Genomic DNA, 23022 nt, shown 5'->3' on the forward strand with positions numbered 1-23022 from the left:
TGAATTCAACAAACACCAAAAAAAGAGGAAAAAATATAGAAAAAGAAGATGAGCCTATGTCTGTTTCCAGAGTGGAAGGTGACATACTAAAGTGAGGAACTGGAGTGGAGAGGCTGGGGAGCAGAGCGTGGTGGGTGAGATACCAGCGGAACAGCTGGGAGAGGTCTAGTTGTGGGTGTCAACACAGCAGAAAGGGTGGAGACAACCAAAGCCAGTTTCGTGTTGCTGTTACAGAAGAATTAGTAAACCCTGTGTTCCAAATTTTATCAGGTAAGATCACTTGTTTTATGTAGCCTTGGCATTTTCAGTCTGATCTCAGATGAACACCATTCCCTACTGTGGTTAACCACAATCTTATTGTAAATGGGCCTCTGACCCTGACTGTCATTTATTTTACACTGTAAAGTTTCTATTTACAATACACACATCTCAGACTTTGCCAGTGAAAGGTGAAAAATGAAGACCAGAACAACTGCTTGTCAGAAAATGAAGTTGCATTTTCTTAATTAAATGGATGAAACATGTAAGAATGAAGTAAAAATGGCTTATTTTCTGTATGGGATTTCTAACCTTTAAAATCGAAAGAAAGGATTGCACCAGGTGAAGATGGGTCAGAATGCTATCTTTACACCTGTTGAACTGCTAAAGAAATTAAAACTGCCATTCTACACTGTTTCTGCAGCATCTCAAATCTAAACGCTTGTGAAATGTAAGAGTGTTGTGGCTAAAAATTGAGGGCTGATCTTACCAGTGGGGACCTGTGGAGCCAAGGCCTTAAAACCTGGTTGGATTCCTCCTGCCAGGGACAAGGAACTGTTCACGCTCACCTGTGCACAATTTGCACTGACGTTTGAGCCAGTATCACATGTGAGTAGTAGTGTGCTCTCTATTGTGTCCCTTAGAAACAACAAGCTCCAAATGGGCTAGATCTCCAGGTTTCACCAAGAAAAATAAGAAGGGCCTGAGTGATTGCTGTGTTTCCCTCAGTGCTGGTGTCTACCTGCAGGTTTTTGGGGCATTTACCAGAAATGTGTATTTTTGAGAATTTCTTTTCTGAGAAAATTAAATTTAACAAGACCAATGGATTAAAAAGAACAACAAGATTAGACTGACATACTGGCATGTGCCTCATTTTCTTAAGAAACCAAATTAAATTTATTAATGTATCTATATAAATCTAGCAGTTCCCTTCCATTGCTATGCTACAGGCTTTTCATAGAATAAATCATAAATGTGAAAGAATCTGAATAATTTTTGCTTATTGCCAGAGTACAACATGAAGGTTTACAAATTGTAATGTTACTGACTTTATTTCTGCATATGTTTATACATAAAACAAGCTGCAACTTTGTCCAGACGTAAAAATTATAAATCTATCTTGTGAGATAGGGAGGATGCTTTGCAATTATTATATGTGAGAGAATGACTGAGCAGGAAGTTTTCAGTGGGTTATTTTTAAATAAATAATTACTATAATTTTTTTTAGCTAAAAATGTAAAATATACTATGTTTAAAACGTGATATGCTTTATACAGGAAATTTTATCTACTCTAAGTGTACAGCAAATAGCTACTAATCTAACACACCTAGTTTGATGTAAGCTTTATCTTACAGAGTCAAATATTATGCCTGTGAATCGTATCTGTGCTGCAGGGAGTTTCTCTCCTTGGTGAAGGAGAAATTTGTCATGAAAGGGAAGAAAAAGCAGACAGTGATTTCTGTACCAAATACTATATCGTGGAATCATAGAATAAGCTGTAGGGTGATTTGGTGACTTACCTTGTTGAGCATGTCTTGTTTGAATTGGATATGGGGTAATGAACACGCTGTAGTGATGCCAGAGAAACGGTGCTAACTCTTAAAAGGGCAGACAAAGGGAGGCAAAACTAAAATCGAGGGCAATCTGTTCTGAAATCTATAAGTAGTAGGTTTATTGTGTAATTAACCTGCAATTAAAATATACCTATATTTTTTCCTAAATTATAGTACATTTTAAGGGTTTTTTCCCCAAATAACAAACCTGAAGAACATGAAAACAAAATAGAGACAATTTGGAACTTTGCTGTTTCATAAAAGTGCCTACCTTTTATTTTACCTTGTTTCTGCTCCTAGGATTGAGTGTCCTAAACCACAGAGAGATATTTGAGGGGAACCCCATGTTTATCTCTTTCAATAGGAATGTTGGGTTTCTGGCAGCTTGTTGGTCCAGCTTCCCTGGAAGGAGCATATGATTGCCAAAGGCTATCCTGTAGCCTTAGTATCATAGAATCATAGAATTACCAAGGTTGAAAAAGACCTCTAAGATCATGCAGTCCAACTGTCCACCTTTCACTAATAGTTCTCTACTCAGCAAAGAGTGTATCTGTCCAAGCCACAGGCTGCCACCTTCTCCAGGAGAATGCTGTGCGAGACAGTACTGAAAGCTTTGCTGAAGTCTACATAGAGCACATCAACAGTGTTTCCCTCATCCACCAGCTGGATCATTCAATCATAGAAAGAGATCAGGCTGGTCAAGCAGGACCTGCTTTTCATGAACCCATGTTGGTGGGCGTGATACCCCGGTTGTCCCGCACATGACGCGTGATCTCCTTCAAGATGATCTGCTCCATAACCTTACCTGGCACTGAGGTCAGGCTGACAGGCCAGTAGTTCCCCAGATCGTCCTTATGACCCTTCTTGTAGATGGGAGTCGCATTGGCAAGCGTCTGGTCCTCTGGGACCTCTCCAGTTGACCAGGAACGCTGATAGATGATGGAAAGTGGCTTGGCTATCTCCTCTGCCAGCTCCCTCAGCACCCTGGGATGGATCCCGTCCGGTCCCATGGACTTCTGGCAGTCTAGGTGAAGTAGCAGGTCTCTAACTATATTTGCAGCCTTAACTGTTAGAGAGGGCTTGGAACAGTGTTGTGACAGGGTTGTGCTTCTGGCACATAAATGACAAAATTCAGATTGTCTGTTACAGTCAGTGTGTCATACTCTCAACATAATTTTCCAAGGGCCTCGTTCTTGTGAAATGGTCATTGCCTTTCACAAGCCAGAAGCCCAGGTAACTGCGCTCTGAATATCTCATGCAGGGCGTAGTTCCTAATTATTTGGCACAGCAGTAGTTAAACTGAAGGTGTCAGAGTGGACCCTTGATAGCAATTTCAGCATTTATTGGTGTCACAGAGTGACCAGGTGTTTATTTTCTGTATCAGTGGTTAAACAAAGATTTACAAAACTGGGCATTTTTTTTAAACAAAGCAATCTGAACACAGACACTGGAGCAGGCAAACCATTGCAGAACATCTCCATTTGTCAGTAAGCTTTTTGCAGCCACCAGACTATCTCTGCCTGTTGTTTGTGGAGATGCTGTGAAAGCAGTCAGTGTTGCGTGAGCCAGAGAAAGAACTGGCTATTAAATTGAATTCCAGCTTTACCCTAGCAATAAAGTTATTTTAACCTATTTTTCCCACGTTCTACTCAGTTTTAAAGAAAGGACGTGGATTTCTTAAAGTTTCTTTATGTTTTCATGCTTAACTTTTTCCAGCAGCCAACAACTCATGTAGTTAAATAAAGAGGCACTTTTTGAAGACAGATCCCTCCGCTGTTGTCATCTCCATTGTGCTGGAAAATACTGATACGGTAAATGGTGAGATGTGATTGCATAACTCTAAAAGTCAGTGTGTATTCTTTCAAAAGGATCTACAAGAAAACTAATTCACCTGAATAAAATACAGACTTTAAAATATTGTATTTTGTTACTGAAGCAATTTCTCTGTAGACTATGAACTGAAGATATTTCAGATTAGGATATTGATAGACTGGACAGCTGGGGGCAGGTGGCTGCTTTCACTAGCACAACAGCAACCAGCATTCAAATAATTAGCTGATATGAGGATGCTTGGAGTCCAAAGAAAGGGAGAAGTGAAAAACTAAATTCAAGGGCTGGTTATTTGGCAAAATCTCTTTCAATTCTTTAGAAATGCAGAGAATTTCGCTTCATCTGGGATGCTCAGTACAGAACTGAAGTGCAGTTTTTTGGGCTTTTTACATTTTAAAACAAGACTGACTTTTTTTTAATTTTCAAGTACAATTTTTTTTGAAAATATGTGTTTGAAGAATGAATATTTAGTGTCAGTTTGAAAGCTTCCCTCTGTTTTTTGGAGAATTCCCCCTGTGATGTTGACATTCAGTGAAGGAATTAATACTTGAAAGTCTTAAGGGTGAGCAACAACAGAAAGGTCCCACGATGTCAACTTACAAAACTGTTGGAGTCATTTTGGGAATTTATGTTAGAATATTTGTTGTGCTGAACTCTCCTAGTCTTACCTTGTCTTCTGTAAAGTTATACCTTCTTTCCAGGTGAACAAATCATCTGCCAATCAAAGGCTTTTTTTTATTTTTTCTTAGTCCAACCATGATAGGATTTGGAGTAGTTCACTCAATTCAGTGACTTCTTATTAGTGAGAGATCTAATCAAGAATCCCTGAGCCTTTGGGGAATGCAAGTTTTGTTTCACTTTCTTAGAAAGGAAAGAAAGCGATATCAAATAAGAAAATTATAATATACAATCTTCTTTTACAGTAGTCCACATGAAAAACGAGGGTCTGTCCTCATCCATATTTATACCACAAGTGGTTCCCGTATTCAGCAGACTACCATGCTGCTAATCTCTTTGCATTTTTTTCCAAACCTCATTCTCACCCAAGGTGAAAGTATATTCCTTTTACTAGATGCACATTGTGAGCTATTTTTTTCTTTCTTTCTTATAGGACTATGGGATTTAGTAAGTCAGCAAGACTTTTTGTACATTTGGAGATCAGTGTAAAGAAAATACTATTTCCACTTGGTGCTATTTCAGTGGATTAGGCAGTGCATCAAAACATACATATTAGCTTCAGTGATAATACCTCAAGGTCTCATAGATTTGCTGGGACTATGATAGTTTCCTTGATGCTACCTGAGATTCTTGCACATATTTCTCATCATAGCACTGTTGACGGAAATGTCTGATAGTCTTTATGTGATAAAGTTATAGACTTTATCATGGGAGTTCTGCAGTCATATTCTAATTGGTTCATCTCCTCAACAACTGAGTATCTGAATATTGTTTAAGTTGCACTAATAGAAAGGAAATGAAGTTGAAGACTCTCCTTCCAAAAATAAAAAAAGTTCAAGTGCAGTACCATACTAGCAGTGACTCTGAAGTATATTGTATCTTGGTAAGCTCCCCTTCCAAGTCCAGCTTTCAGTGGATTCTTGAGTTTAGCGAAAGAAACCAAAGTAATTGCTCTCGTTGCCAACTTAAAACTAGAGCCTTAAGGGAAATTACTACCCAGGCAAGTCTATTGGTTACAGCATCTCAGAAGATTGGAAATGTTCTATTTAAATATAACCCATTCTCTAGAAAAAAATATTCAGATGGATTGTTCAACAAAGGAGAGCACAGTTTATAACTGTAGTCTTATGTGCATAATATTCCAATTAATATATTTTGCTTCACATCTGTTGTTTTGTCAGTCTTAATTGATTTAATGTGCTGTGTTTTTATTTACAAAGACATCTGTTTTTCTATCTAGCATTACAACTAATATCTGCAAATATTAAGTGTTCAGTACTGTTTCAGAACTATATTGATATTTCCCTGTGTACAGTGTTTAAAAAAATTAGGCCTGAAGGTCACATTTTCATATCTAAGGAAGATCTTTAAGTAGTGGCTTCACTTTTCCATGTCTCAAGGTAATAACTGTAGAGTAAAGATAGACTATAAGGTGTATATGAGAGGTATGAAGCACGAAGTTGCTCTCTGTGGCAAGAGCAACTCTAAATTCAAGCAGATTTTGATTAGTCTCTGTATACACTTTTCTTATTTTATTCTTTCTCATACATAATTCATTTTATTGTTGAAAACTACAACTTAAGTACTGCAAAATAGCACCAGTGGTTGGTTCTTCCAGCAATTTGTTTCCAAAATACTTGATTTCATTGGTTATAGATGGTAATTAATTTGTTCATGCATTTTCTTTCCTTCTTTTTGTAGTGCTAGGGCTGCCATCAGATGACTTTCTGCCTGACTGAGCTACACCTGTGGTCTTTGAAGACTACCTTACATATTAGCGGTGAGCTTTTACCTGTTAATAAAACAAAACAGCAAAGCCTGTTGATGCATTTTAAAATTGATATAAAATTCTGAATACTCAAATGAAGTAGGTTTTAAGCTTAGGAGAAAGTAAATTAGAAAGCAAGATTATGTTTGAACTTAGTTTCTTTGCTTATCTCATCATAGAATTGGAGCATCCTTTCAACTCAGAAATGTTGAGATTATATTTAATTGGTTGCCTTTTCCCTTTTAGGAAGCTATACCCTACTCGACTGTAAGCTTCAGTGTAGTGACTAATTTGGGTGAATGAAGATCAATCGTCAACTTGATTTACAGTGGCATTGTGATTTGTACTTAGCATGAAAACAAGAAATTGCTGCATGTTCTGGGTATTTCATGATTATGTGAAGTTTTATACTTACAAGGAAATACTAATATTTTTAATTGATTATCCCAGGAGACACGTGACTATTTACCAGCCCTTCATTCACCTTGTCTTACTATTGCTAAAGCTTATTTAAACAAACAAACAAACCAACAAAAACAACCCTACTGGGTTATAAATGGCTCATATTGTTTATGACACTACATGCCCATTGCACTGTATTTCCGCTGAAAACCATTCAAGTATGTCATTATTATTCAAATATTGACTTAATATGCCATAGCAACCTGCCTGTGTGTGAGAACTGTTCTGGTTCTGTGACAATTATATATATATATATGTATGTATTTTTAAGTTGGTTTTCATGGAAAATTCTGATGCTTTAAGTAAACATATAGTTGTGATCTGTTGTAATTGAAGGTGTACTGTGGCATACTGTACCTATTTTCCACCTTTTGTCTTCAAAATTCCTTTCTATGCACTTACTCTTTATAAAATCCTGAGGTGGAAGGGAGTACTGCTCCCTTATTTTAAAAACTACCTGCCATTGTACTGCCTTCCTACATTTCTGCAAATGAATTTCTCCCCATATTATCTTTGAGTTTAGAATGAGACACTTGCAGTGTCAAATTAATAGTTTTAAAACACTGCAAATTTAAGTCAGACTTAGATCTGTTGGTGGAGCTTGCCATGGTACACCTATGTATTTATCAGTCACCTGTATCAGAAGCTAGCTTATAGTCCCATGGTAGCCCAAGCATCCAAATTTCTTTGCCCTGGAACCTGGAGGACAGAGAGAGATGTCCTGTGTAGGTGCACGCTTGTGTTTCATGCTGATAGGCTGTTGGTATATAGGCAGGGCCTGCCCTAAGCCATAGGAATAGATAAGTGCTTTTGCATCTGCTACAACAGTAGGCAGTAATACTTACAGATCAATATTGGATCCTTTGGAAGGGCAATCTCCTGGAATTCACAAATGTTAAAAAAGTAACTGTTGTCTTCAACTTGGCTCAGAAAACCTTATTCTAAGGTACAGTCTGCACTGTGTTTTTTACCTTTTCTTGTGAAAGAACACAAAAGATGGTCATTAGGAAAGTGGCAAAAAACACTTTTAAAAGTTGGCAGCTGAAACAGAATCAAAGCATATGTGAAATGACAGCTGCAAATAAATGTAAGGACCTGTCATGCACTCTTTCAGCCCTAGCTTGCTGGTTCTTGAAAGTCCTACTGGTATTCAGAGTATATGCTGTAGTTTTCCACTCTGGCTTGCATTTTAACTCCAAAGACTTTGTTCCAGCTTGCTCAAATTGCGATGCTGAACTTTGCTTGCTAAATTATGTTTTGTTTCCAGTGTCACATCAATAACTAACTATATGTCTATTTGATTATATAGATGAAGACATTGGGGTACATCAGTACTACGACAAGAAAGAGCCAGGTAAAATAAACAACCATAAGTAAAACTAAACAGGACTTTCAGATGTTCAAGGTACTTTGACAGGGGCTGTTTGCTCTGAAAACTTCGATTTTGAATTTTTTAATGCATGCCTCTGTATTTCTGTAGAGTAAGGAGGCATGGAAGAAGATTCTTTCTCCCAGGTTACTTCAGAGTATTTAAAAACTCTTTACTCAAAAGGAAAAAAGAAAAAGATTTGGGAAAATGTTTACGTAACAACGCACCGTGTGTAATTTAGTATCTCTTCCATACAAATAGAATTATAAAGAACAAGCTTTATGCCATCAAAACCTTACTGTGATTTTGTATTTTGGTCTTATATTCCACTTCTGTCAGCTATTCACCTGCTGTAGAATGCTAAACCACTGCTCAGGGACTGTGCTTCACTGGGCATGCAGGTGCTGGCTGTTGCCGGAATTCGGGATTTGCTGCATCCCAGCAGAGGGCATCGTGGATGCACGAGTGCTGGTCCGGCCTCCTGCAGCCCTCACTGCTATCTGAAATAGCCATTTCAGAGTGAATGATCAATTTTCTTTATCTGATTAATCCTGTTAATCCTAGAAGTTTCATGATGGGCCAAAAGGTCTCTTCAGCTGAAGTTGCTTCCCATTTGCGGCCAGGTTGGAGTGGAGGCTTGTGTGGGCATCCCATGGGCTCAGTGTGGTGGGTCACCTGCTGCCTCTGTGCCTCTGCTGATAGACCGACTCAGCTGCTTCTCTGTGTTCAGTTGCAGCTCACTTCACTATCAGATGAGACTGGAGGCTCAGTAATACTGGCCCACCTGTTGGGCTGCATAAGCCTTTCTTTCACTGCAAATTTAAGATATCTGACTTAAGAGGTGAAAACATCAGGACTGTCTTAATTTTTTTGTAAATTTCTGTGTTTTATCACAATATGTGACTCTTCTCTCTAATATTAATATTTGCTGACAGCTGTTGTAAGGATTATCCTTCACCTTTTCATCTGTTCTTTTCTCTAGGATCACAAATGAAGCATGGTTACTTAGAAGACAAGCAAAAGCTAGCAGAATGTAAGGATCTTTTCTCTGTTTCTTGTTATAGTAAGACAGAATTATTGTTTTGAATTAGTGATAAAAGTGGAAAACCTTTTAAATAACCTCAGGCTCTTTCCGGTGCAACTTTTCTGTCCATGCCATTCTGTCACAGAATTACTATCAAAACAATAGAAAAGTTGTAACTACTCTTTCCTGGTATATTTGCAATGTGGTGTTTTTTTCTGTAATGCTAAGATTAGTACAGTGTATTGATTCTCAAAGCCATTGTCAAGAGGAGTCACAAAAATGAAAGTTACCCAGCATATGAGCCGGAAATATTTTTCCACTTAACTCTTGCATCAAAACACCAACTGCCTCAAAACTGAAAATTATAGCAAAAATATTTTCATCCAAAATCAAATTACAGGTTAATGATCAGCTGCCCTCAAAGAACATTTTTAGCTTTGAAACATGTACACTGTTTCTGCATTAACTGTTTAAAAACAGTTTCTGTTTATACAGTCACATAGCAGTACTATGACAGGTAAAGATTTTTATATGTACGACTTCTCTCTAACTTGAAATTTGCAACTCTTGCCCAGCTGTTATTTCTCGGAGCATGCATTAATGGTCAAACATTATTACGTGACAACTCTGGAAAATCTAACTGACTTTTAGAAGATTTCACAAAATAGTACATATGCTGGAAGAATTCCCTTAACATTTCATCTTATTATATTGAAAATTCCACATGGGATTGTGTGTGTATTTGAAGGCAAAGTGTGTTCCGGAAAGAGAAGTTATTTGCAGCACCATAAGTTAGGTTTGGAGCAGGATGAAACCCTGCTGGGGATGGGTATAAAGGTGCACACAGCTGTGTGGTAAATCTATACCCACTGTGGAGGGTTGTGTGTCAGTTAGAATCAATACAGCTCTGTAAAGGTGGGGAGGTGAGAAAGGGTTTTGAGTAGGGAGGAGCATAAAGGATTTACATCCCTTGTGCTTCATGTAGCATTATCAAATAGGCACTGCCTGTATGAAAAGAAGGAGGCTCAGATAAATCCAGTTATACAGAAACCCCAAGCATGCAAAAGAACACAAGCTGCTACATCTTGTGGCTGTAAATATTGGAGCAGCCTAAACAGAAAACAGAACAGACATTTCTTCAAGAGGAGTACTGGGTAACTTTATTTACAGCTGCTGATTTGTATACATACAGTTTAGTGTCTGTACAGGCAATTTCCCACTTTGCATATGTGGATACATATTCCAGTATTTATGAAGGTATTTATTGAAAATGTGATCTTACATGTCTAATTAACATTATCATAACAGTTCCACCAACGCTGGCTTTTGTCCAATAATATAGAAAGAGAAGTTGTATGTTTGTGTGCTCTTTTATTGATAGATGAAATCCTTTTTTTTTTTCCTTTTTCCACTCTAGAGCACTCCTATTGTAAGCTCCTTTTTGCAGGGGAGTTTAAACACAACTGTTAAGTCATTCAGTCTGGAAGTTGGCCTACAAACTGACAGCTTAGAGCTCAAAACTTCTAATCAGGTTTCCTTGAAATGCAGTAGATTTTAAAAAGACAACATGTTTTAGTTTCTCATGGTTTTCATTGTGTACTTAAGAACAGAAAACTGCTCACTTTTAAATAATGAAATTTCACCAGCCTGATTCTCAGCTATGAAAAACACCTATTACTAAGCAACTCCAGAGGAAGCTTTGCCTCCTGTTTTCAGAGTTAATGTATTACACCACAATTTTCAAAATAGTTTGCTAAACAATAATAATTTTGTTACAAGACTGTGGAAGTCATGCAGTTTCTTATTTGCTTGACTAAGCAGATTCTTAGGAACAAATTTTCCAAGAACAAATCCTATAAATAATTGTACTCCATAATATAACCTATAGTGTTCACAATTACCTGTTGTTAATACCTCTAAATATGCATGTATTCATGCATAAATGTTTTACAGACACGTTAGTGCCTGCTTTTTGAAAATGGGCGATGAAATGTTCGTTCTAAAGAATAGCATCCGTTGAAGATTTGGTAACTTGAATCTGAGTTAAAATACTGGATGTGAGATGTTTTCTCATTGCAAGTGCTTAGCAGCTGAGTAGGATATTCCATCCCGAAAGCTTTGTGCACAATTGCCATGGTGAATTCATGGCCAGTGTGGATATTTCACGCTAACTGTTCCTACAATAGAGCTTTTCAAAAGGAAATCTCTTAACAATAGAAACCATAGCCATTTCCTTCCAATTATAGGTAAGTTTTATGTTTAAGGTAACTGCTAGAAATGTTAGTTTTGTATTTCCACAGCAAAAGAAGTTCAAGTTGTAGAACTTTTATTATAGCTAACAGCTGTTTGCATGCACACGTACACATGCGCACATTCACACGTGGATATATACTTGCCTACTTAGAAAATTCTTTTTTTGTTTAATCTTTTTTTGCCACTTTTATTTGCCAGCTCGAGATTACCCTTGGATACTGAAAAACAAACGACCAGAAAAACTGCGAGATACACTCAAGGAAGTTGAGGTATATATCAAAACTTTCAAGAACAGTAACAAATAATCTGGTTTTCAAACCTCTTTCAACAGCTTTAATTTTCATCAAGATCCAACTCTCCCTGTGTTGATAAATGTGCTTTTGTCTGGCGGTCTGTTCCAAAGCAGCTGGATCTTTGTGTGGCATGCTTCATCTATAAACTTGAAAATCAGAAGTAGGTTAACTGATATTGACAATGTGTACTGCCAACTCCATTCTCTGTTTTTTGTTGTCTTTTAGGACTTAATGCAAAACAGTCAATGTGTGCTGAGCAAATGGAAGAACAAACGTATCTGTCAGGTAAAATGTTTTGACAAGCTCTTGCAATGTTCATTCAGTGAAGCTGAACAACCATTCAGTGATTAATGTGATAGTGTTAAAATGTTAAATAATACTGAAAGTCATTGGGGTTTTTAATGTGTGAGGCTCTTATTACCTAGATTGTGTTTATTTAAGTTCCTAATATGAAATGGATGCCACAAAACAAAAATCTGGGTTTAACCCACAAGAAAAATTGCATAAAAGGTGCCTGATTCTGTAAGAATTTATTCTAGGGGAAAACTAAAATCATCTTTAACCTTGGAAAAGTAGGCTAAGAGAATGATTACAGTATGCAGACAGGTCTGGAATCTTATATATTACATTTTTATGTCTTAATTATTTACATCTCTGTTGCAAAGATTTTTACTTCATGCTTGTATAATATGGGAGGGAGACTGTAAACCTAAGCTAGCTAAATTATAAATCAAGTAATGGAGCAGAAGATATTGTGACATGCAGTGCATGTATGTATGTTCTCTGTCTATGTAAGTTCCATTTTTGTATACAAAAAATGGCTTTTCACATCTTCATTAATACAGACTACTAGGATAGATGAGAGACTGGCGCATTAAGCATATGCTTTAGCTTCTTAAGAGCTTGTTCAAAATTTTTTTTCTTCTAATCCAAGTAGTTCTAAATGGGTTTCAACTGGATGACTGTTAAATATTTGAATTTCTGGAATTTGAGCCATATATGTCTTTAAAAACAGCAAGGTTTTTTAAACACCTGACACACCAAATGCTATAAAGTCTTTTTGTATCAATAATAAAGATGTTGTTGTCTAAGTCTATCAGATTGTCTTTGCCTATCAGATCTTATCAATAGCAAATGTATATAATTCATGTACAGATTACATATTATTCATCAGTGAATGTTAATCTTCTAGAACTGATTTAAATATTAATTGCATGCTAATTTGGATGATTTTTTTTCTATTGTTATTGTTCTGATTAGAAAAGGAATGTGGTTAAGAAATACTAAGTCAATTAGCTGTGTGTTCATTTGCTTCTCAGTTTGCTGTCTCTCCATTTGCTTCCCAGTTCCTTCTGCTATCATTTTCCTTCCCCTCCCATCTCTATATGCATAGACCCGCATCCCTTACCAATGCATACTTTGGAACAGTGCACTTCTTGCCAAAATGTGATTGTCCTTTATAACATCTCTATTTGACTATCAGTTGAGTATAAACCCCCCTTTTTCTTTTTTTTAATTTAACATCCTCTAAATAGTTTCAGGCCTACATAAACAAAGAGCAGACAATACAAGTTAACTTATTTCTCATTCATGATGAGAAAGAAAACAGATGGCTCTATATTGGATTGGATCATATAAAGGGATATAACGTGATAAATTGAGTAATTTTAAAAGCTTTTTTTTCGATGACATACATAGCAGGTAGCCAGAGTTAAAGTTACAGATAAAAATCATATTCATCTCTTTCTCCTTAAATTTTGCTTTTGGTTTGTCAGTCACAAAACAAAATATTTTTAATATAGTAACGACTGATAACTGAACTCACCAACAGCGTTTATGATTTTCTGCCAAAGTGATGGTGATATTCCACTTTGTCGTCTTCAAAAATATAAGCTGCCCAACAAATGAAAATAAAATATGAAAAATGAATAGTTTGGGAGGGTCTTGATTAGAAAACCCATCTTGTATCAATCTTTATGTTAAACTATTTGCTTTTACACTACTCACCTGCCTTTGAACATTTTGCAGGAAAAAAAAGGTCTCTTCCTTTTTGATGCTCATGTTTTGAAATTCTGAAAAAGAGGCTATCCACTTTTTTAATTTCAAACAGGAGACTGATTCACTAGAAAATGTTTATCCCATAATGGTGTGATCTGTACAACAGCACAGCTGTAGTCACGTGCTGCTTCAGGTAGATACCAGAGCAGCTGTTAGTGGAAAAAGGAGAGACCATGTTTGCACTAACTTTCAAGTGTAGTAGAAAGCAACAACATGGAAAGCATGTAGTGAACTATTCTGTTATAATTTTCAGTGTTTGGGGCTAAAATTGATACAAAAGAGTGGTGATGCACTGAACCGGCTGCCCAGGGAGGTGATTGAGTCACCATCCCTGGAGGTGGTCAAGAAAAGTGTAGGTATGGTGCTAAGGAACATGGCTTAGTGGGCATCATTTGAGGACGGTTGGACTGGATGAACTTGGAGGTCTTTTCCAACCTTAGTGGTTCTGTGATTCTATTCTGTGATTTGACTTATAGCATCTTCATTTTTTTAGCTCTTCATTCTAGTAGTGTAATGCCAAATAAATTCAATTATAGGAATTAAAATATTTAAGAACCATGTTTCTTTTTAATAATTGCTCTGTGTATCTGAATCTGCCATATCTTTAGCTGTACCAGGAAGGGTTCCCATTCCTTTGTGATAAACATATGCATGTAACTTTAGCAAGACAGAATGAATAGAAAGAAAAGAAGTCAACTGAAAGGAGATATGATAATAGCAATACTGAAAAAAAATAATAAAATAGTATGAGTTCTCTCTGTGCAAAAAACAAGCATAGGACTGGTGCTAGTGTGCTTTCTGGAACCTAAAAATCATGATTACTAATCCCTCATTGCCTCCTCCAAATCTTCTAGATTCTAAATAGCCTGCAGGCAAAAATTAGGGTCTGTAAATTTAAATGTACATCCTCTAAAAATAAGTTTGCACGTAGTAACCAATCAGCCGTCACTGAAAAATCTAGACAGCTTGCATGCAGGTTATCCAGTGTTTGTTTGGGTTTCTCAAAATTGGCTCTCGTAGATGTTTGCCTAGAACTACTATAATGCTGTCCCAGCTTTATACCTTTCTTAATGTTTCATTTTATTCATCAACATTTCTCCCATTAATTTTTTTGCTCAATTAGTGCATTGCTAAAGAAAATCTATTGACCTTTATTTTTGCAGTCTTCAGTCTATATTCAAGTAGTGCTTAGAGCTTCTGAAATAGAAGATGTGCCCGTTCATGTAACCATAGCCTAGACTGTATAGGGATTTTTTTCAAGGAATTTACCCTCCTATTTAAAAGAGCTTAGTTGAGCCCTGAAGGTCTGAGCTCTTTTCTTTAACTCCATTCCTACTAGTTCTAGTAGGATCTGAATGCACACCATTTCTTTACAGTACTTCTGAACCCCAACTTTGATGACCTGTGATGAGCTGCTGAAATAATCCTGTAATCTTCTGTTAGCTGGTGTCAAAAGAAAGTAAACAGACCATAAAAGAAGTGCGACAGAAAAAAGACAAGAGGCCTTTACAATGAAAGGGCACTGTGTTGTTTATAATTAAATTGCTTTTTCCCTGTCTGGAAGTAATAATCTAAGGAATTAACTTTATCAGTACTTTAGAGTATAATATGAAGAAGTTCTGATTTCTTCCCTTCCCTGGTCTCCTCTAAATCTTTGGAATGTTTTTAAGTTTTACCACAAAATCATGAAGTCAGTCCTGTGAAATAATACTATTGATTCAAGATTGGCTCTACAATATAGGGTAGTAGAAATTACTATGATGTAGCTGAAATATTTTATTTCCAACTTTTTAACATTTGTGTTACTGTGTAGAATTAAGCACATGCCAACAGAATTATTGTATAAGTGCCAAGCACTGGATGTGAATCATATCAGTTACCTACTAATGAAAAAGATCTATATATTCCCTGCTTAATAACAATGATCTAACCTGATTTGTGTTGCAATTTACATAAGTATGTGAATGATTTTTAGGTTACCATCACTGACATACATAAAACTGAATTGAGATACAGCAGTATGTGCTGACATGGCTTGTTATATCAGCTACTGTGCCCAAAAGCAAAATGATTTAGCAAGATATGTGGTGACATACAGTAGCACAACTGATATCAAAATCAAGACGTTAGGTCTAGAATATGTTAGAAGCTAGTATCCATCACCAGTTACTAAGAGGAACGCTGCCCTCCTATTAAATTCTTTTGGTTGCTTTTGATCACAACCTTTACTGTTTTGTGTGGTTTGAGAGATTTGGAGCTAGAAGTACAAATACATTGATTATTGTGAAACAGTAACATGTAACAACAGTAACTTCATTTGTAATAAGGCATGCAACAGAGTAATTACAGTAGGGTGGCTAAGAAAGCAAGCTGGAATGAAGAGGTGGGGAAAAACCCTAGGAACCTGCTTGAACAAGAAGTGCTTTGCAATTCTCTTCTCCTTTTGCATATTCCTTTGTCAGCTGGGCTCTGTAAGGGAAAACAGTTTGGAGCAGTATATTTTACAGGCATATTTTTCTTCTCTTCCAATTTTAATCAGATAGAGGCAAATCCTGGCTTTGCTCTGCAGGTATCTTTCTAGGTAGAAGGGCTGATAAGCAGCTAAGCTGCATGAATGAGGAGTCAAGGGCTACGGCTTCCAAGGATAAAGGAATTCATTCTAGTGCATGCTTAAGATCCACTGAAGTCCATCGGTTCTGAGTATGTACTTAAGTCCTTTGCTTAGTAGAGAGTAATGCACATATTGGAGCACTTTGCTATTGGTGAAGGGAAGGGCTCTGTCTTTCCCTGAATATCCTTTGCATCTTCAAATGTCTTGCTTGCCCATTCTAGAGCCATTTTGTCACACAAAGTATATAATTGCCTCTACCAAAGTCTTCTCGTTCCCAGCTCCCTGGTAGCACAGGCTCTAAGTGGCACTTTCTTTCCAATGTGTGATTTCACCAGATGCCCAAACATTTTGCTCATGCTTTGTTCAAGCATAAAAATATTCTTCCAGTAGACATGATGTCGTGCTCTTATTTTAGGAACACCTTGAGACTATTAAAGCTGTAGAGACGTCTCTTCTCATTCCCGTTTTTCACATCACAGTACTTCAGTCTGAAAGATTTTTGGTATATTTCACTAATGTGTTTTTTCCCTAATTTGATATCTCACAAATGGAGTAACTTTGTGCCTTGTAGAAATAATGCTTCTGACATTTGCTTTTATTCCTTAGTAATGATGAGCAATTCCCCTGAGCAGTCCTTCTTAGAGTTGAATGCTGTGTATCTGTGTGTGAGCCAAGTTTGTAATCTTTCCCATTTCCTCTACATTCATTCATGCTTATCATTGGACTGCTCCCATCCACCAAAATATGAGCTTAACTGTGCAAGTGTATGTACAACAACACCTAAATCTTGTTATCATGTAGCAGTCTTCGCATAGACTCCAAGTGTATTAGGAATTGAAATAGTGTTGAGCAGATAAATATTTTGTTTTATTGAATATTATTGATAAAAGATAATATATTACTTACTTTATTTAAATATCTGCTTCTATTTCATGGTAAACTTGAAGAACTATTTATGAAATATGTATGTATTCTCTGCTTTGTATCATTTTAATCTCAGGCCTTTTGTATGAAATGTTTGTTTTTCCTTTTAATTCCATTTCCCAATACTATTTATCCTGTAAGAAAAGTTTTAGTATTCCTTGGTAACATCGCATTCATGTATTGTAAAATACAGTTACAATTATTATGGTTTCATCTGAGAAATGTCAAAATGAGGGTTATGTTGCAGCTAACCATTTATTTCACATATATGTTAAGTACTGAACTTAGTAACTTCTCTCATGTCACCATCCACACTTGGAATTGACTCAGTCCAGTTAATCATTTTTTTCCTTCAGTATATTCTTTCCATCTGAAATGCCTTTCTCGGAAGGATTCTTTTAAAGAGCCCTCTCATCTAATCAGAAGGATTTTTATGAGAAGAATGTCCCTGTTCATTGCAGGGGGGGTGGATTAGATGGCCTTCAGAGGTCCCTTCCAACTCTAAGGATTCTATGATTGTAAGAAACACTGGCATTACAAGGCCACATAGTATGTAAGGTCTTTAATTTGGTCTCTAAAGTTTCTAGAGGCAAGGACTTAAACCTGTGTAGAACACAGACATATTACCGGATGTGATAAGTAAATTATTATAGCAAAAATTAGTTAAATTTAATATTAAGCTTTGCCTAAACATCTCAAAGTCCTGCAGAGAATAATGGGAAGGAATGTTTTACTGGCAAAGAAAAAAGGGTGAGTAAAGGAAGTAAAAATAGAAGCCACGGAACTAATTTTTTGACCTATTTTCTATCACTGTATCTATGCAATATTGAAAATACTTACCATTGTTTCAATGACAAGTTTCATACATGTAAAACAAAGGATGTAGATACCATAATTTTGTTTATATGAGTCTCATCTTCATTCACTGTAGAAGAGTTTCCATAGGTGTCCATTCTAGCTCTGTAACAGGTTTGATTTATGTCATTAGAAGGAAATGAACGTATCAGCAGAAAGTAAATTTATACCTCGAAACACGTAAGAGTTGAAGAAGCCTAACCTTGTATTTATTGCTGTCAATCCAAGAGTTGCAAGCATGTCTCTATGCAGCATATTGCATAGACATATTAAGTTCCGGCAGAATGACAAACACATGGCCTCATTCCGTAATGCACTCGCTCATTAATATACTGGCTAGCTACAGATCACAACACGTTTTTTTCTGGCCTTTACTTGGAGAGGGGTGGTGTGTTATTCCTACTCTGTCAGGTAAACCAAGAGGCTAAAGACTTCTGATTCATCGAAGCCATCCTTGGGTTGACTCCAGGATGCTTTCCTCAGCCTCTGTGAGGAAAATAAGTGTGGGAACAACCCACACTCTCCTACCAGGATAGTAATGTTTTCTGCAAGTAGAGCATAGCTCCTAAGCAAAGGTGGTGGGGAAGATGCGAGATGGAGAGCTTATGTGACTGCACCAGCTCTCTTGTTGGTGCATAACACTGAAGGATTCTGAGTGTTTTTTTTTCTCTGGCTGGCTGATATTTATTGAGTAATTTAGAACTGTTACTATTTATGTAATATTGCTTGATAAATATTTTCTTGCGCAGTAGCTCGTCACCTTCTGTGTTTTGACCCACACTTTTTCAACTATGTTCTTTGGACAATGATAGCTAACCATAGTCAAACCTTGCTAGACTTACATTATCAAGTTGGAAATAAATTGTGATTTTATCTAATCTAACTTCAACGTGAGGATAAATTGAAGTTTTGAAAGACTGTAATAAGAGCTGCATGAGTGTAACTGTGTCTAACATTTTTACTAGGACAAAACCTTAAAGGACATCTGTCATGACAGAGAATGTTGAAACACTTTGTGTGTGTGTGTGTGTATATTTCAAACTAATGTATGTAGACTTTGGTGGGATGGAAAAAAAATCCTTTGTTCTTAATTATTTTCACATCATAGGTATTTTTGGTTTTGATTTCAGTAGTCACTAGAATTTATTTCCAAACTACTGTGAGTTGGCAGGAAGATAGACTGGAGAAATGTTGGTTAAAAATATTAGTAAGGGCAAGCAAGAAATTTATCCGAAATATACTTGTCCTGTTCTTTGCTACAGAGGGCACAGAACTATAGTAATGTAACAAAATAGGTATAACTGACAATTTTCATAGCTAAATTATTGGAAACAGAGCACTGAACAAGAGGCAACTCAATTGCATCGCTACGTTCTGGTTCCCAGCACTTCCATTATTTTAGCGCAGTCGCGTGACATTTTTGTCCTCTTGACTTTGAAACAGAAACATCTAAAACAGAGAAAAAATAACTGTAATGTATCCATAAAGCTAAAGGATATTCAGATAAATTTTCTTATCTGTTGTCTGTGATATGTATGAAAAAGACAGAAGAGGTGTGGGGTCTCACCTAATGTACGTTACTGCCAACTCAGGATTTCTCCCGATATTATATTTTCTTGCATATGTGCTAGTTTTCCTGGTGCTTTTGTACTGGTGTGTTGTACTAAAAAGCTAAATTGCAACTATGTTTGTGTCAGAACTGTAGCATAAAACAGGACAGGCATTTGCATTCCAAATTCTACAGCAAGAGCAATCATTTCGCTGGTTGCAAGTTTTTAAAAAATACTGAGATTTTATTAAAAATCTACTTTTAGCAGAAGTACGACCTGGAACCCCTTACTTCTGGCATTTGTTGAGTCCCTGCTATGTTTCCTCAGTGACCTTTCCTCTGAGCATCCCTTACCAGAAAAGATTGCTCAGTTTTTGGGCTGATGTGGTCCCTGCTGAAGTGATAATTTTTTTTTCAGTGATCAGAGGGAAATGAACCTATCTGCCAGGATGACTCCTTCAGAGTTGCAACCATGTGGCAGGAGTTAGAGCTGGTCTGAAATGTCTTCAGCTTCTGTACTGAGGTCATCTAGTCCAGCAGCATGCAGGATCAGAGGTGGAACTAAGTGATAAATTAAAATCCTCATCTCTTTTCAGTACTGCTTGTGAAAATCCAAGTCTTTTTTCATCACATCTTTCACTGTTTTTACATACGTTTTTTGCAGAACCCACATTTGGAAATGAGATAAACAATTGTATGGTCAGATTGTTTTACAAACCCTTACAGCATCTTTTGCCATGTTACTAAGAAAGCAATATTTTTCTTAGAAAGCTGTTAGTGTACTGAAATAAAGTTGGCAAAGTAAATTCAACTCAAAATTGGGAGAGTTTGTGTTTTTTATGAATTGTTTTGTTGGAATAGTTGTATTCATACAGTTATCAAGTTTAATGAGTTAATTATGCAAAAAGGAATGTTTTTGTGACACATCCCACTGAGTATTATCTCTCTTATGTAAGATATGGGATCAGGAAGATCTGATAAGTATGTGACTTATTCTTTGAGATTGTATGTGTAATTTAATTATCACTAATTAGGGAGAAATACTCAGTTAACACTGAGATAAGCCTCTGAATATTCTGTCCAATAGTTTAAATTTCTTCTAAGAGAGACATCTCTGATATGTCAAGGGGAGTATATGAATTTATTAGGAGCCCAGAGCTATGAGAATGGTCGAGAACCATTATTTAAGTTAAACAATATACGAATGATCAGAAATCACTGGACTAGCAAAAAGGTGCTCTTTTTCATCTCTGAAAGTAATATAAAATTACATGTAGCATAAATTTGTGTGCTGTTTTTAATGCAGGCTATACAATTACAGTTTTTTTACAGAAAAATCAAATGATGAGAGAGGGACAGTATGAACACACTAGAAAAAAATTATGCCCTAAAGGTCTATAGATGACTTTTATAATGTCTCAAATTCAGTACCAAGAAGCTGCAGTATGCCCCACTTTATTAGATGTATCGGAAATTCTTGACCCAGTGTCCATATACAGAAGCATTTAAATAATAATAAATAGGCATTAAATTAGAGCATATTTAAGTGTTTAATGAATAATGATATAAATTAATAATTAAACACTTGAATGTGATGTGGAAGAAGTAAAAGCAGGAAATGTAAGATAAATAATTTCTTGACAATTTAGAGAGATCAGTATATCCCTTTACACACTCAGGACAGAAATTTGATTTTGCTTTTTAAAAGAAAAATTCAATACATGGTATTCAACACTTAGGGATCTAGCATGCGTCATCTTCAATCGTTCTTCATTTGTAATTCTTGTAGCCACATGATTCAGTGTCATATTACACCTCTCTTTTTCATTGAAAAAGCTTTCAAAGTTATTATAAGATATCTTCACATCGAGGATAAAAGTCTTTTTCATAATTTTGAAAATTAAATTACTATGTAATAGCTGCTAATATCTACCTTGGAACATTTCATATTATTAATGATTCTTGATGTCTTGTTTTCTCACCATTTGGATTTAGCTCCTCTTTCATTCAGGTATATTGGTCTCCCTAAGCCTTTCTGGGCCACAGCTGGAGAAAGTGGTGATTGACAGGACCCTGGTGGGGAAGCTCATCTCCGACACCATCAGCGATGGTAATTACACCCACGTGCAAATCAATTGCCTACATTAACAATGGAGTAGAGAAACAGTATGTCAACAGGTAGACTAATTATTGCCACTGGGGACTTGCAAACACAGCAAGTAATTGCATGTAGTGCCATAGTTACAACCCTCAGGACTAAGAACACTTTAAGAATAATAGTTAACATCAAAGTTTTCAGGCTTGTCAAATACTGAATGGGTTTTTAAAATCACGCATTTTGTTCGCTATAAACATGCCATGTGAACTTGCGTTTGTTTCATAAGTGGGGAAAATGGAACAGAAAGAAACAGTACCCAACTGATTAATTACATGGAATAGTTATTATTAAAATATTTTATTAGTAAAGATAATGGATAACATTAGCGAGGTAGAGGTGCTCTGTTTTAGTTTATGGATTTCCAGCATCTCACCATCACGATTAACTAATGACTAACTACAAAGGTTTTGTTTATTGCGGTGGGAAGAAAGGTACCCGTTTTTAAGAACTTTTTAATACAAATATAGCATTTTTAGTGTGTCCCTTCTTAGCTCCACTAACAACCAGAAGGCAATATCGTGGTATCTACATGATCAAGAATAGGGAATTCCATGGTACTTCCAAATTCTTAAAAAGTCGGTCCAAATTACATCCTTTTAATATGAATATATGCTAGATTTAGCTTTGACCTTCAATGGTTTCTTTTCAACCCCACTCAGGCATTTATTCTCTGTTGACCTGGTTATTTAAGAAAGTCACAATGTCCCTCTCATCTTTTCTTTCACTGTAAGCTTAGTCCTGAAAAATATCATTAATATAACTATGTTAGTAGAATCTTTACGATCCAAAAAAACTAACCCTAACCTCACTTATTGCATCAATTAATTACACAGTGTAGAATACATTTAGCATCATGACATTTTTTTCCCCACTCTTCCCCCAGTTTGTAAACTACTCAATAGTCGGATTTTTTTCCTTGTTGCCAGAGGGAGGATTTCATACTTAAAGGTGACGAAAAGTAGGAAAGCGTCAAAGCAAAGGTGATAACCACACTGAAATTGTTTGTAGAAATTATGTAGAATTTACTCTCTTCTAAATCTTTTCATAAATTGTAAATAATTAAGTTATCCATGCACTGCATGACATTGACTTAGTGTTATATAAATACAATTAAAAAAACATTACTACTAAGACAATTTAAACCTACAGCAATAATAAAGCAACAAATACATTTTTCTGCAGTTATATACTCAAACTATTATCTATATAAATATAGTTATGTAATTGTTTATCCTTTTATTCACTTATTCAAATGTTTGTTAACGTCCACAAATGAAGGTGAAACAGGGCTTCTTCTGTTCAGTAAAAGAAATGCCTCCAAATACCTCTCATTGTAATACATGTATCTTTTATGAACAATAAAAGTAGATACCTCTTT

At 36.2% G+C, this 23022-nt stretch overlaps 1 protein-coding gene across 6 annotated transcripts in view; it reads left to right on the top strand.

The window, feature by feature from the left end:
- Positions 1-23022, top strand: part of WDPCP (WD repeat containing planar cell polarity effector) — a 147958-nt gene that overhangs the window by 44285 nt on the left and 80651 nt on the right. For 5 of the 6 annotated variants that reach the window (XM_021390630.1, XM_021390632.1, XM_021390631.1 and 2 more), the window contains exons 3-8: positions 6022-6100; positions 7860-7904; positions 8902-8952; positions 11395-11465; positions 11715-11774; positions 21482-21596. In XM_021390630.1, the coding sequence (XP_021246305.1) occupies positions 6040-6100; positions 7860-7904; positions 8902-8952; positions 11395-11465; positions 11715-11774; positions 21482-21596 (403 nt within the window). In that variant the 5' untranslated portion in view covers positions 6022-6039. Of the gene's footprint in view, positions 1-6021; positions 6101-7859; positions 7905-8901; positions 8953-11394; positions 11466-11714; positions 11775-21481; positions 21597-23022 lie in introns of those variants that run through there. The other variant, XM_021390633.1, reaches the window with a different exon arrangement.

Source organism: Numida meleagris, chromosome 3, assembly GCF_002078875.1.
Source record: "Numida meleagris isolate 19003 breed g44 Domestic line chromosome 3, NumMel1.0, whole genome shotgun sequence".
Taxonomy (NCBI): Eukaryota; Metazoa; Chordata; class Aves; order Galliformes; family Numididae; genus Numida; species Numida meleagris.